Source organism: Perognathus longimembris, chromosome 5 (assembly GCF_023159225.1).
Source record: "Perognathus longimembris pacificus isolate PPM17 chromosome 5, ASM2315922v1, whole genome shotgun sequence".
Classification (NCBI taxonomy): Eukaryota; Metazoa; Chordata; class Mammalia; order Rodentia; family Heteromyidae; genus Perognathus; species Perognathus longimembris.
The window spans coordinates 51,492,185-51,506,771 of NC_063165.1; the positions used below are offsets into that span (position 1 = coordinate 51,492,185).

A 14,587-nucleotide genomic window follows, 5' to 3' on the forward strand; every position below is an offset into this window, starting at 1 on the left:
TGAGTTGTAACATAATATGATTTATCGAGTGCCTCAGAGGCACTCAAGACAATGGATTTTCCTTTTACCTATTGTGTGTTTTTGTCAAGTCAGCCTGACTTTTTTTTCTTTTTGGCCAGTCCTGGGGCTTGGACTCAGGGCCTGAGCACTGTCCCTGGCTTCTTTATGCTCAAGGTTAGCACTCTGCCAGTTGAGCCACAGCGCCACTTCTGGCCGTTTTCTGTATATATGTGGTGCTGAGGAATTGAACCCAGGGCCTCATGTATACGAGGCAAGCACTCTTGCCACTAGGCCATATCCCCAGCCCCTAAAAACATTTTTTTTTTTGTGCCAGTCCTGGGCCTTGGACTCAGGGCCTGAGCACTGTCCCTGGCTTCTTTTTGCTCAAGGCTAGCACTCTATCACTTGAGCCACAGCGCCACTTCTGGCCATTTTCTGTATATGTGGTGCTGGGGAATTGAACCCAGGGCCTCATGTATACAAGACAAGCACTCTTGCCACTAGGCCATATTCCCAGCCCCCCTAAAAACATTTTTTGAGGGATAGTTTCAATGGGCAGTGTAGTCTAGTTGGCAATTACCCTTTAGGGCTTGAATTGTCTATGCCTTCAATGAATTTAGTGTATCAAGAAATCTTCTGTCATTCTAAGTTACCTTATTTATTTATTTGCCAGATCTGGGGCTTGGACTCAGGGCCTGAACACTGTCCCTGGCTTTTTGCTCAAGGCTAGCACTCTTGCCACTTGAACCACAGCCACTTCTGGCCTTTTCTATATATGTGATGCTGAGGAATCGAACCCAGGGCTTCCTGTATATGAGGCAAGCACTCTTGCCACTAGGTTATATTCCCAGCCCTTTAAGTTACTTTACCACTGTAAGTTAGTGGTCTCTCTTTTACAGCTTTCAATATTCTTTACTAGTGGATAGCTAGCGTTTTTACTATAATGTCTCTAGGAAAGTTTCTTTTTGATCTTGTTGTTCTGGAATCCATCACAGATGATATTACTTCTTGAGATTAGGGATTTTTTTTGCCATTGTTTTATTGAAAAGGTTCTCCATGTCTTTAGTTTTTATTTCTCCTTGTCTGTCCTTATTACATAGGTTTAAATTTTTGGTAGAGTCTGAGAGGTCTTACAAGGCCTTTGGTATGTTCTAAGTGTTTATTTGATGTCACTGGCTATTTGATCTACTTTCTTTGGCTTTATCCTCAACTTCTGACACACACACACAGTTTTTTTTTTTGCCAGTCCTGTGGCTTGAACTCTGATCCTGGGCGCTGTCCCTGAGCTTCTTTTGCTGAAGGCAAGCACTCTACCACTTGAGCCACAGCTTCACTTCTGGTTCTTGAGTGGTTAATTGGAGATCTCACAGAGTTTCCTGCCCGGGCTGGCTATGAACTACAATCCTCAGATTTCAGCCTTCTGAGTAGCTAGGATTACAGGCATGAGCCACCAGTACCCAGCTTTAATACAAATTTCAACTTCTATTACTTGGGCTTTCAGTTCAGTGTTTTATATGGGCAGTTGAACTCATTCCTATGGCTTCAGTTTGGCACTTTTTATCCATTTCTTTTTTTGCCAGTCCTGGCGCTGGACTCAGGGCCTGAGCACTGTCCCTGGGCTTCCTTTTTTCTCAAAGCTAGCACTCTACCACTTGAGCCACAGCGCCACTTTCAGCTTTTTCTGTTTATATGGTGCTGAGGACTTGAACCCAGGGTTTCATGCATGCAAGGCAAGCACTCTACTGTAAGCCATATTCCCAGCCCCCCCTAAGTGTTGTTTTTTTTGACACTTTTATCAAAATTTATGGAGTGTCTACCATAAATCAACATACTAATAGAGAAAAATCTAGGAAAACATTATACTTGAAAATGAAATTCCAAATTAATCTTCATTAGAAATACTAAGTTGCTTACACATGAGAATACAAAGGTAAACTTTTGGAATCTAAATTACATCAATGAAAGTAACATCCAGATTTCTACCTCACAAAAAACAGCAACACAAAATAATACTGAAAACTTTTTATTTTTATTTCCAAGATCAAATATTACAACAGGACATTTACATGTATTTATAAAAAAAATGCAGCAGTTTAATTTATAGATCAGAGGTTTCCTTGAGTTTGGTCCCTCTCTCAGCACAGTGAGCTGATGTCTTCAAAAGACTTATCGTTCCCCTTCCCGCCCTCCCCCACCCAGCTGTCCCACCCACCCTCCCCAATTCAAGTTGCAATATTAATATAAAGCAACTGGGTACAACACAGCAAGAATATTCACAATTTGGTACAGCCAAAACTAGAGGGTCACCAACTGAAAGACCCTCACTTTGAATAAGTATTTACCTATAGACTATGTGTATCTATAGATAGATCACACCCAGTTACCTAAGATTTCCCTGGTTTTAGAGCAAGTGGAAGTTCCATTGAGTTCTAGCCAGCAGTTACAGCTCAGCCTTACCTAATGGCATATTTTTCTCTTAAGTTTAGAATGTCTACTACCTCCATGTACCTTTTAGCATCAGGCTTTCCCTAGCACCTTTGTTATCACTAACTAGGAGGGTTTCTGGTGTGTTTGGAATTAAAAATAATAATGGTCCAGCTACCTCTTGCTCAGTGGTTCCAAAGTTTGCTTTCCAACTTTGGGAAGAGCTGTACAAACAAATCTCCTAGCACCATAGGATTAAAGGCCCAAAAGACTGAGAATTCTATGTGCATTTTAGGGAGCACTTGCCAGAACACAATAAAAGCACTGACTTGGTCCATTATCTTTTTGAATTTAATAACAAAGCTACACTGCACAATATACTTAAAGCCTGTCCTGCACTAAGAATGAAAATCTCAGTAAGACCACCACTTTGTCCAGATTAAGGTGAGCATACAAATATTCCAGGGAATCTCTAAATACTGTTAGGGACTGTTTGAGAAAACACTTTTGAAACAAATTATCCCAAGTTGACTTCACTCAAGTCCTTAATCCACCCTTATCCCTATTCCCAAACAAATTTCATTCCTTGGCTAAAAAAACTTGGATAAAATGAAAGACAAGTTTTGGAAAATGATCTAAGAAATGTTTAAAAACACAATTGTAAAGACATGCCAGAATTGGACACTCCAGATGATTCTAAACACTTCAAACAGAATTTATACAAAACATGCAGAATCCAAAAATACTCCTGAGAATTTCTATGGAGCAATCAATACTTCTAGAAAGAGGACTTTCTTAAGGGTTAAAAGAAAAAAGAAGAGACAAAAGACAACTATATGCTTAAGAAATTGCTAACAACCAAGAAAAGTCCTCAAAAAAATTGCAATGAAAAATTGTCTAACAAATTCATGTCAAACCTTGAAGACTCAGTCTAGACATGTTATTTCAACTCGTACTCATTTCTCTGTATCTGAGACTAGTGGATTATCTTCACAGCTTTACTGTCTCCCAGTAGGTGTTTTAAATAACCTTCCAAAGGTTAACCTTCGGAGGATCTAAACAAGGAAAGTAATAAGGCCTAGTCCCCAAGTGGGCAATATAAATAGCCCATACTATTTGCTACTTATTTACTGAAAGTCACATATTAACTCTCACTCAAACAGAGGATTTTTCTGGTGGCAATACCATTCTATTGTGAGGTTTAACATACAGGGCAGTAAGTTATCAAATTTTTATTTAAATCACACATTGTTATAAACCTATTTGTATTTTGAATCATTTCTGGTAGCTGCTATTTTCCCTTATTAAAAACACAGCAGGCTGGGCAATGGTGGCTCATGCCTGTATTCCTAGCTATTCAGCAAGTTGAGATCTGAGGATCACAGTTCAAAGCAAGCTCAGGCAGAAAAGCCCATGAGACTAATCTCCAATAAACTATTCAGAAAATGCTGGAAGTGGTTATGTGGTTCAAGTGGTAGAGCACTAGCCTTGAGCATGAAGAGGCTCAGGAACAATGCCCAGGCTCGGAGTTCAAGCTCCAGAACTGGAAGAGCAACAAAACCCACAGCAACTTTGTTGGCATACTATAACTATCAACATTCTGACTCCTGATGGCATGTACTCTATAAAAATCAGTTATCCTGATTTTGGAGGTGGGGTAACAAATAGTTCCAGATCAAGAATCTCTCTCTCATCACTTATCATTCCCATATGAGTCTATAAAAAAGGCAAATTAAAAAGGGAGGATTCAATTACAAGTTAGAATTTAATGATTTGAAAAATCTTCCTACTTTGTAAGTAACAAAAGACTCTTACTAGCCCAATTAGACTATTAACTTTTTTTTTTTTTTTTTTGCCAGTCCGGGACTTGGACTCAGGGCCTGAGCACTGTCCCTGGCTTCTTTTGCTCAAGGCTAGCACTCTACCACTTGAGCCTTACTACCATTTCTGGCCTTTTCTGTTTATGTGGTACTGAGGAATCAAACCCAAGGCTTCATGCATGCTAGACAAGCACTTTAACACTAAGCCATATCCCAGCCCCTTAACTCTTCTCTTGATGGAGATAAGATCAATTTATGTTTGCTCCACCTTATTTCTAAAATTTAAGGGATCACCTAAGACACATAAGATATTAGGACATTTTTATGGGGACAGAGAAAAAATACCATTAAACAAAAACTTGCTGTTGCTATAGAATAAGTACTGCAATGTAACTTCCATATGTATATTTCAGAAGTGATTGTTCTTAGGCAAAGTTTTACCATTGCTATTTCCACCTGTGATCCTACCTTTCAAAACTACCTCACTATAGGAATCCTAAGTTGCATTTTATTGAAGTAGTTCATATTGGATTGCCCAACTTTACTTTGGGATCATGTGGCAGAGAAAGGCCATATTAAAAATGTAGCCAAAATTAAGCAAGTTTATGAGAACAGTTGAAATTCTAAGTGATGTAAGTTATCTGAAGGCCAAAAAAGGAGAAGAGATGTCAGAAAGCTAGTAATTTTTCTTTTTGGAAAAAAAATGACTTCTTGTTAAGTAGAAAGAAGATGAACTATAAAAAGGATGTTTGCCTAAAACTCTTTTCTTGAATATTAATCTACAAAAAATGAGAAATTTAGCAGGTATGATGATTCATACTTGTAATACCAGCATTCAGGAATCTTTTGGCAGAAGGACTGACAGTTTAAGGCTAGTCCTGGATTACACAGTGAGACCTATCACAAAGGAAGGGGGGAAGAAGGATATATGTGTTCAAATGGAATTTCTTAAACATACTCTATAATATTAAAATCATGTCTAATTTTTGGGAAACAAGATGTTAAAAATCAACAACAGGCAACAAAGAAGTTAAAAGTTTTTCTAGGACTGGAGCACAGCTCTAGTAGTACAACAGTTGCCTAACATTCATGAAGCCCTCTGATTTCAATCCCAGGTACTGCAGTTAGAAAAAAAAAATGCTTTCTAATTAAGGGTGTCATCACATCCAATAATCCAACCACATGAAAATTACTTCTTAGGAAAACAAATCAAGGCCATCATAATTTCTATTATAAATAACAACTCTTAATTCTAAACTACTTCTCTGGTAGAGATCACACATAAGTAATTTTAAAAAAACCACTGAAATCAAATCACTGAGAAATCAATATATTAAGTTATTGCTGGTTATTTGCAATTTAAAGGATATTCTTGACCTCTAAAATGTTTACTATGCAATACTAGGTTTCATGGCAAGACAACTGGAAAGCTAAGCAAGGCAAAGCAATGGAGTTAAATGATCATAATCCACAACTGCCTTGCAATAGTCTGTTCATCAAGGCTTATACTACTATAAAATTACCATGCTCATCAGAAAGATTGGTTCTTCCTATACTCGTTACTTTTTAAGTTTTAATTTCTTACTTATTCATCAGCCCACACTCAAGTTTTACTATGAAGTAGTAACCGAGTAGTTCAGTGGGAGATGGCCAAATAGGGGTGTGAGATGGGAGAATGGCCCACTATGGGATATGGTATCATTTTTAAAATCACCTTAAAGGGATGTAAAAAAAAGTTGCTTCTACTCAAACTGCATGTGAATTCTACAATGCACACAATTTCCCAACAATTGCTAAGCCAGTTCTTTAAACACACAAAATTTTACTCTACTGTCAGTGACATAGTTTTCATTAATTACATTTTAGACATATTCAACATTGATCGACATACAGCATAAAGGTTTATAAGTTAATTGTTTAAAAGATCATTACTAGATCAATTACTATGAACCTTTCATTTTAGGGGATTTCAGTCATCACAGTGAGTTTAGATCAAGTTACTGGGCAAGTGACACCTGGATACAAAAAGAAAAGCAAAGAAGCTAGTGAACAAGCACACCTTTAATCAGCCTGAGGATAACATATAATTAAGGGAGACTAGATGTATAAAAATTTTTAGAGGACACCTTTGGGGGTCTAGTGTGTGGGTCCTTGGAGTTTCTGCAAAGACTGTTAATTCCAGGTGCACATCTGCACTCTCTCTATAGAATTAATAGCCTCACAACTCCCTACTCAAGACAGAACTTATAATGTATTATATACTTCATTTGTACCAGAGTAATTACATCTTTCCTACATTTTTCAGTTGCTAGTGATCTCTGATATTTCTGTTAAGTGTTCACGTGAGATCCCTACTAGTGAAGAGCTCTGGGTCTTGGGAATCAACAGTCCTTTCCTCCTTGGGTACTGGTTGTACCTTTTTTTTACAACTTAATGTGCTAAAATCTAGCAGTTACAAAAGGTGACAGTAAAGAATATAGGTGAGCTGAAAATATTTGAGCTGCTGTTTGCCACTTTTCAGTTTTTCTTTGTAAAATTTCCTAACTACACCTACACTATTCTTTCCCATTTCTGGACTTCTATTGTAAATAGCTCAACCTCAAAAGGTTAACATTTGTATGTTCTCCAATTAATAGTTTCCCACTCTAACTGGATGAGACTGCCAAGAATCTTATTCTTATACAGTATTTCCAGCTTTGACCAAAGACTCAATAGGTAATGTTGCTTTACACAAACAAGAAAGTAAAATGTTACAGGATTAAAAGCATACACAAAAGCCTGGTGCCAGTGGCTCATACTTTTAACTCTAGCTACTCAGGAGGTTGAGATCTGAGAATTGTGGTTCCAAGCCAGACCAGGCAGCAAAGTCCATGAGACTCGTCTTCAATTAACCACCAAAAAGCTGGAAGTGGAGTTGTGGCCCAAGTGGTAGAGCACTAGTCTTGAGCTTGTCCCTCAGGGACAGCACACCCAGGCTCAGAGTGCAAGAAACCAAAAATAAAACAACTCTTTTACAGAGGATTTAGTTCAATGATCTAGCATGGATGGAACATAGAAAAGATAACTACATATTCTCTGTGAATGCTTTTATCCTTTCATGTAAGAAAACAAAACCAGATGATAATTTATAGAGCCAAATAGCAAGAATATTACTTTGTGGATAAAATGATTCCCCTAACAGGAAAACACAGCATGGAGTGAATAGAAGAGACTCTGGGTCCCAAGTTTGAATTGTTCCATACTACTATGACCTGACCAAAGTCATGAATTTCACCTTTCTTATTTATTAAATGAAAAAATAAATTTTGTAGGATTCATAGGAAGACTTAAAGAGACAATGCTCATAAAGTACATGTCAGTTGCTCAAAATTACCTCCTTGTTCTTCCCTAATTTGCCACTGTTCTTTTTCTTTGTATTCCTGTCTTTTGTCTCATTACTTGTCTCCCTGTGTTTCTATTATACTCAGTCTATCTTGTTCTTTTCATTTTCCATCTCTTGAAACTCTCTTTGAAATTGTTATAGTAACTATTTTTAAATAGCCTTACTGACCACATTTAACATATTCAGTGAAATCACTCCTTTGATGAGCAAAGTAACTTGCAGAAGAAATAAAGCAAACTCTAGCAAGCATACTCCTTATGTAGATTAAGTTCATGAGCAAGGCAATACTCTTATTTACTCTTGCACTGTACAACCATACCCTCCCTACAGACCACTCTATCAAACCCAAGATAATAACACTCTTCTCTCAAGATCTTCTACACCTGTATTCTAAAATCCTCATTATATCTAAGTTGGATGACTGAACTATGCCCCGTCTCTTACTTAAATCATATACTTGGGCATTCCACAATAACTTAAGTTGAAAAAGTCACTTTGGATTCTCAGAAATAGATATGCCAGTGCTGAGCATGTAAAAAAGAACTACATCCTCTCATTTATGAACATGCTTCCTCAGGTTCTCAAGAAATATTTTATGAAGAAAAGCTAGTGGGTAAGAGGATGAAAGGGTCCTAATGGGAAAATTCTTGACTTGTTTTTTTGGGGGAGACTTTGGCTATGAGTGTGCTGGGGGTTAAAGATGGGTGCTGGCACAGCACAAATCTGAGCATACCCAGCCTTCTTACCCTGTGCTTCCCTAAAATTTTAGATTTCTGATCTTACCTACTACCAATAAGTTTTTACTCTCCACTGTACCCTTGATAGTCTATAGCTCTATTCCTTAGATAGCAAGTTTGCATCCAAGTTCTGGGACATAAATGAGGAATTAAAGTCTAAGCCATTTCCTCAATAAATTAGAAGCTGCTAGTTAAGCCTCAAAAGTCTGTTAAAAACATCAAAGTGGTATTACTCAGCCACCAATCTGAAGAGAGAACTTTGACTCAAGGTATAAATGAAACTGTAATTATATAAATATATTTATAAATATTTATACAATTATATACTTATACATAGCACTTACACAGACAAAAAAAAAGAACATTAATTCAAAAGGACTCACTGAAGAATAACAACTTTCCATGATTTCCTTGAGAAGATATATATTCCATTCTTCAGGAGGGATCCTCAAAACTCCAGCCATTAAAACCGTATTGTGTAATTGTGTACAAGCAATACACAGCATGTTTTTTTTGTTTGTTTTTAATCCCCTAGTTGCCAAGAGAACTATCTTAACGTAGATGGGAAAAAAATCTAAAGGTCTCTGAGCAATAGTTCATGTTCCTTAAGTATTAGAATTCATCTAAATCCCCAATTGACAAAATAGGTCATTTGTGTTCTTTTAATGGTTGTATAAGTTAAAAGTTCTGGTTTCGTCACCAGATCACTAATACCTCATTTGAGTACTCTAAAGCTCAAAGTAAAAACTGAGCATATAGTGATGCTGACAAGTTAAAAGCATTATATAGATTTAAGATGGCCTTTTTGAAATAATACTGAAAAGTGTTCACCAACTATTATTTGAATGTGGCTTCTGTTGGCAGAAAACCCCTGCAACATCTGATGATTACAAATAATTGTGATAACCCCCCCCTTTACTAGCTATTGTCTTATGAGCTAACTTCAAAGGTCTTCCCTCAGAGACTCTCAGTTTTGATTTCTTCTGAAAGAAAACGGTGAGGATTAAAGTCTTATCGGTCACCAGAGCCTTTCAGCAATTATTCCAACCAGGGGTAAAAAAGTGAATCAGTTCTAACCAAGGGAACATGGTTAGCAACTCTCAGCTGCATGTTTTTCTTCTTCCCCTGGGACACACATAAGTATGCCTTAAGTACATAGGACAATCAATAGCCACAGTGGTTACAATCACAAGCCACTGTACTGCATGATTATCAAACAGCTGCCTTCCTACAGATCACTGTAGACCCAGACAATGAGGAGCTAAAGGAACTAATATGCTGCACTGGCAAAAACAGCAAGCACCTCCCTACACCAATCACATTATGCTCACTAAATGTGCACTCTAGGACTAGCAGGATCAATATACTTAATAGAGTAATAATAAAGAAAGTTCTCTCAAGCTAGGACATTGAAAGCTGCCCCATGCTACACATCCTACACTGAGCACTCACTCTGCCAATGACACATATTATGGAAATAACTCTTGTAACTACAATATAGGAATCTTTTGGAATAATGATTAAATATGGTGAGCAATAATTATGAGGGAGGTATTTTCCATGTAAATGAAAGCCTAAGTATTTTGTCATGAAGGTATTTTCCTACATGTGTTTAAAGAATTTCTTTTCCCAACTACAAATGGGGGCTTACAGAAAAGGGGCTTGTTTTTATTCTGAATCTGGAAAGTTTTGTTGTTTTTCTTTTGTAAAAGAGCCTGAACACATTATCATCTGATCCCAAAGTGCTGTGCAAGTGACCGCTTAGTGGGACACACATTTCCTGCTGCCAGTACTAGGAAAGATCTTATCCTTATACTTCCATTTGGTCACCAGATTAGGGAAGAGAGAAAGAAGGGAAAAGAAGCAAATAGAAGGCAAGAGAAAAGGAGGAAAAAGTAGTAGGGGAGAAAGAGACTGAGTACAGACAAGAACAAGGAGTAAGAGAAGGCAGGTGACTTGCTTGCCCAACTTTGGCTCTATGGTCCTATGAGCCAAATGCATTACTTAATAACATGGTATCTCATGAGAAAAGGGAAAAAAGGGGTAAGCTGAGAGAGGTCAGGCCATGATGTTAATTTCTTTCTTGCACAAAGACTGTCTCTTGAGGACAAAGGCCAGCCTCCTGTAATGTAATATCATAGTCCAGATGAGACAGTTTTCTTCGAGGGAAGTTGGTGAGTAGTTCAAAGCGTTCATTTGGATATCCTTTAGATTGGACATGCTTTACCAAAGCCTATGGGAAACAAGAGAAGGATATAACATCATTAGAAATAAAGTAGAGACAAGCCTAGAACACAGAAAACAAAGGGGCATGATCTCCCTGATATATGACTGTTAACAAAGGGAGACGGAGAGACAGTAGAGACCAAGTCTGTGAATACTGTATATGTTCTTGATACATTGTATATTGCATATATGTCAACCTGACCTAGACAAGGGATAGAAAAACAGGTTGTAAGATATCATAAGAAATGTACACACTGCCCTACTATGTAACTGCACCCTCTTTGCACAACACCTTGTAAAAAAATTTATGTCCAATTAATAAAAAAAAAAAGAAATAAAGTAACAGCACATTAATGAATGAATATATGTATTTTATCATATTGGATGAAATACAAAGCATTATTCTTTCAGATATCTAAAGATTATTCATGAAGAAGGGCCAATATAAGCCTTTTAATTGAAAGATAAATCTATATCCAATAACTTTCAGTGGTACTTTATTATTAACACCAAAATACCCAAGCAAATTCAAATTTGTAAAATATTGTACCACATTTAAACATTAGTTTTCCTTCCTAACTTTATCAGGGGAAAGATATGGTCTTCATTCTATCTATGGCCAGTCTTGCTACCAATGCAGACTTCCCTTCAGTCTTTGCAGAAACCTTATCACTACAGAATAACCCATTATAATTTCTTCAATATGTCCCTCTATACAGATGTTTATCATACTTAAACATGCTCAGTCTCTTCAATCACTGTTTTCTCCCTACCTACTACTCATTCTTGCATCCAGTTTTCCAATCAAACTTCTCAAAAGAATGGTCTATACAGTAGTGCCCTTATCTCTGGGAGATAGGTCCCAAGGTTCCCAGCTAATGTCTAAAAGTAGATGGTATAGCCTTCATGTAGTATTTGTGTACACAAAGTTAGATGTATACATACTTTTTTACATATATATCTACAATAGACCTTATTATAGAGACACAGGAAAAGATTAGGAATAATAATAAAGCAGAAAATACAATATATTATAATAAAATTGCCAGCATTATTGCTCTTGGGCTTTGGGACCATTAAGTAAACAAAAAATCACTAAATAACTACTGACATTACAAGTATTTTTATAAACTTAATTATAATTTTTTGTAATAAGGGTTACTTGAACACAAGCACTATGATACTATTAACAGTTGGTCTGAAAATTGAGATGCCTAGTAACTCACAGTTGGGTAGCACACACAACCTGGACAAAGGGATGACTTACAACCTAGGTGACAGAATGGGAAGGTGCAAGGTTTCATCATATGACTCAGAATGGTATGTAATTTAAAATTTATAAATTATTTCTGAATTTCCCATTTAATGTTTTTAAACCACAATTGACTATGCTAGCTAAAATGGTAAATAAAGAGACTTACTGTACTTGCTCTGCCCTTAATCTCCTCTCTGTTTTCTCCAAACACTAAGACAGGAAGACAGTCTAGGTTATTAGCACCAGAGGCCAGATCCCATTCTAGTCACAGTCTTCAAGGACCAGCCAATAGTCAGGCACTGGTGGCTCATATCTGTAATCTTAGCTACTCAGGAGGCTGAGATTTAAAGACTGTGGTTCAAAGCCAGCCCAAGCAGGAAAGTCCATGAGACTCTTAACTCCAATTAACGGCAAGTGGCACTGTGGCACAAGTGATAGAGTGCTAGCCTTGAGCTGAAGAGCTCAGGGACAGCGCCCAGGCTGAGTTCATCAGTCAAAAAACATAACAAAATACCAGAATTTAGGCTAAGGGAATGGCTCAGCAGTAAAGCCTCTCTATCTATCTATCTATCTATCTATCTATCTATCTATCTATCTATCTATCTATCTATCTATCTATCTCTGCCAGTCCTGGGGCTTGAATTCAAGGCCTGGGCATGATCTCTGAACTTCTTTTGCCCAAGGCTAGCACTCTACCACTCGAGCCACAGTGCCACTTCTGCCTTTTTCTTTTTAAGTGGTACTGAGGAATAGAATACAGGGCTTCATACATGCCAGCCAGGCAAACACTCTTCCACTAAGCCACATTCACAGCCCTAAAAAAGCTTTCAGTGGTTCATGACTTGCCTAAGAGAAGGAAATAAACTAATTAGAAATAATATTTACCACAATCAAGTTTCCAGTTACACTGGAGCTAACATCTATAGCAAAGAACCAGGCAATGCTCACTGGACTTATTCCTTCAACTAATGACTGTTTCTCTGGAGTAGCAGTATAGCACAGTGGGAAGAGCACTTGCCTAGATTGACTGAGGCCATGGGTTTGACATTTAGCACTAACAACAACAACAAAAAGAAGTGTTTCTGCTTTCATGAAATGCTTCTAATTAGATATACTTACTAGCAATTTAGCTTGTTCAGGAAGAGTGATCTGCTCCCTTTTTCCATCTGGGTACCGCAACATCAGCTGTGCTTTTGGTCCTAAGGGAAGAGTTTAAAAAATAGTAATTATAAAAAAAAAGATATAGGAGTTTAAGAAAGATTAACTTAAAGTAATTCATTAATTCAAGTAATTCATTAATACCCAAATTTTAAGTAAAAGAAGTCTACTCTGTAACCCACCATTTACATCTACCCCCTCCACTATTCCATCTGATTTTTCAGGCGACATCTCCAGGATCTCTGTATCCACAGCTGTCAATACTTGGTGGTTAGTGGCTGTTCCCGGGTCAACTCTGGCAGGGGGCTCGGTCATAGGCCTTCTGTTTTCTTCTTTTCTATGCCCCAAATCTTTGTGAGGAGACTTTCTGGACTTGGCAAGATTCTCTATCTCCTCTTCTTCATCAGAACCACAAACAGATATGAACTCCTCACTGCCAGAAAAAAGTTCAGATTCAGATTCTTCATCTGAACGGCTATCTTGTTTTGTCTGTGTTGAATCGAAATGTGTCTCTTGCAAGGAGGCTCTGATGGCAGCTTCTAACTGGCTGTCTTCACTTGCATCTATAAGGCTCTCCTGTGAGATGCAGTCATAAAACATAGGCAGAAAGAATCAGTTAAACTAAAAAAATAATCAAGGCAAAAAGGATAAAATGCATAGTAGTCTATTTCTCATTCTTTTCCATTGAAAGTGCATACACACACACACATTTTTTTTTTTTGGTCAGTCGTGGGGCTTGAACAGTGCCTGGGCACCACCGTCCCTGAGCTTCTTTTTGCTCAAGGCTAGCACTCTACCACTTGAGACACCACTTTCCGGCTTTTTCTGTGTATGTGGTACTGAGGAATCAAACCCAGGGCCTTCATACATGCTAGGCAAGCACTCTACCACTAAGCTACATCCTCAGCCTTGAAAGCATTTTACAGTAAATTTTATGCCATATGAGGGCAAGAACTTAGTCTTACAAAGCAAAACTGAATTGTATTACCTTTAGAAGCAAAAGCTAAAAGCTATGATAGCACCTAGTACACTGTTTCAAGCATAGGCATATTTCACATGAGAATCAGGAAAACAGCCCACTCCTTTCCAAGAAAAAGGGAAAAAATTAAACTTTGAAATATAAGGCCAAAAGCACTGTTCTTTAAATTGACAAACATCAGGTGCTGGTGGCTCATGCCTATAATTCTAGCTACTAAGAACACTGAGATCTAAAGACTGCTGTTTCAAAGCTACTCAGAGCAGGAAAGTCCATGAGACTCTTATCTCCAATTAACTATCAAAAAACTGGAAGTGGCTCTGTGGCTCAAAGTGGTAGAGCGCAATCTGCTATCACTGAGTGAAATTCGAGCTCAGAGACAGTGCCCAAGCCCTGAGTTCCAGGCCCATGACCAAAAGTAGAAAAAAAAGACAGACAATAGTAAAAGATGTCTGCCTTGATCATCATTCTATTCTTCTAGCAATGATTTCTTACATACAAAGCAAAATACTAGCCAAGCATCAACTGACTTACTCCTGTAATCCTAGCTAGTCAGGAGGCTGAGATCTAAGGATTTTATTTGAAGCCAGCTGGGGCAAAAAAGCCCAT

At 37.7% G+C, this 14,587-nt stretch overlaps 1 protein-coding gene across 2 annotated transcripts in view; it reads right to left on the reverse strand.

Moving 5' to 3' along the window:
- Positions 1-7,673: 7,673 nt before the first annotated feature.
- Ubxn7 (UBX domain protein 7) overlaps positions 7,674-14,587 on the reverse strand; it is a 63,190-nt gene continuing 56,276 nt past the window's right edge. For both annotated transcript variants that reach the window (XM_048346853.1, XM_048346852.1), the window contains 3 exons: positions 13,185-13,578; positions 12,964-13,043; positions 7,674-10,596 (listed from right to left, as the gene is read on the reverse strand). In XM_048346853.1, coding sequence (XP_048202810.1) covers positions 10,435-10,596; positions 12,964-13,043; positions 13,185-13,578 — 636 coding nt within the window. In that variant the 3' untranslated portion in view covers positions 7,674-10,434. The remainder of the gene's footprint in view (positions 10,597-12,963; positions 13,044-13,184; positions 13,579-14,587) is intronic.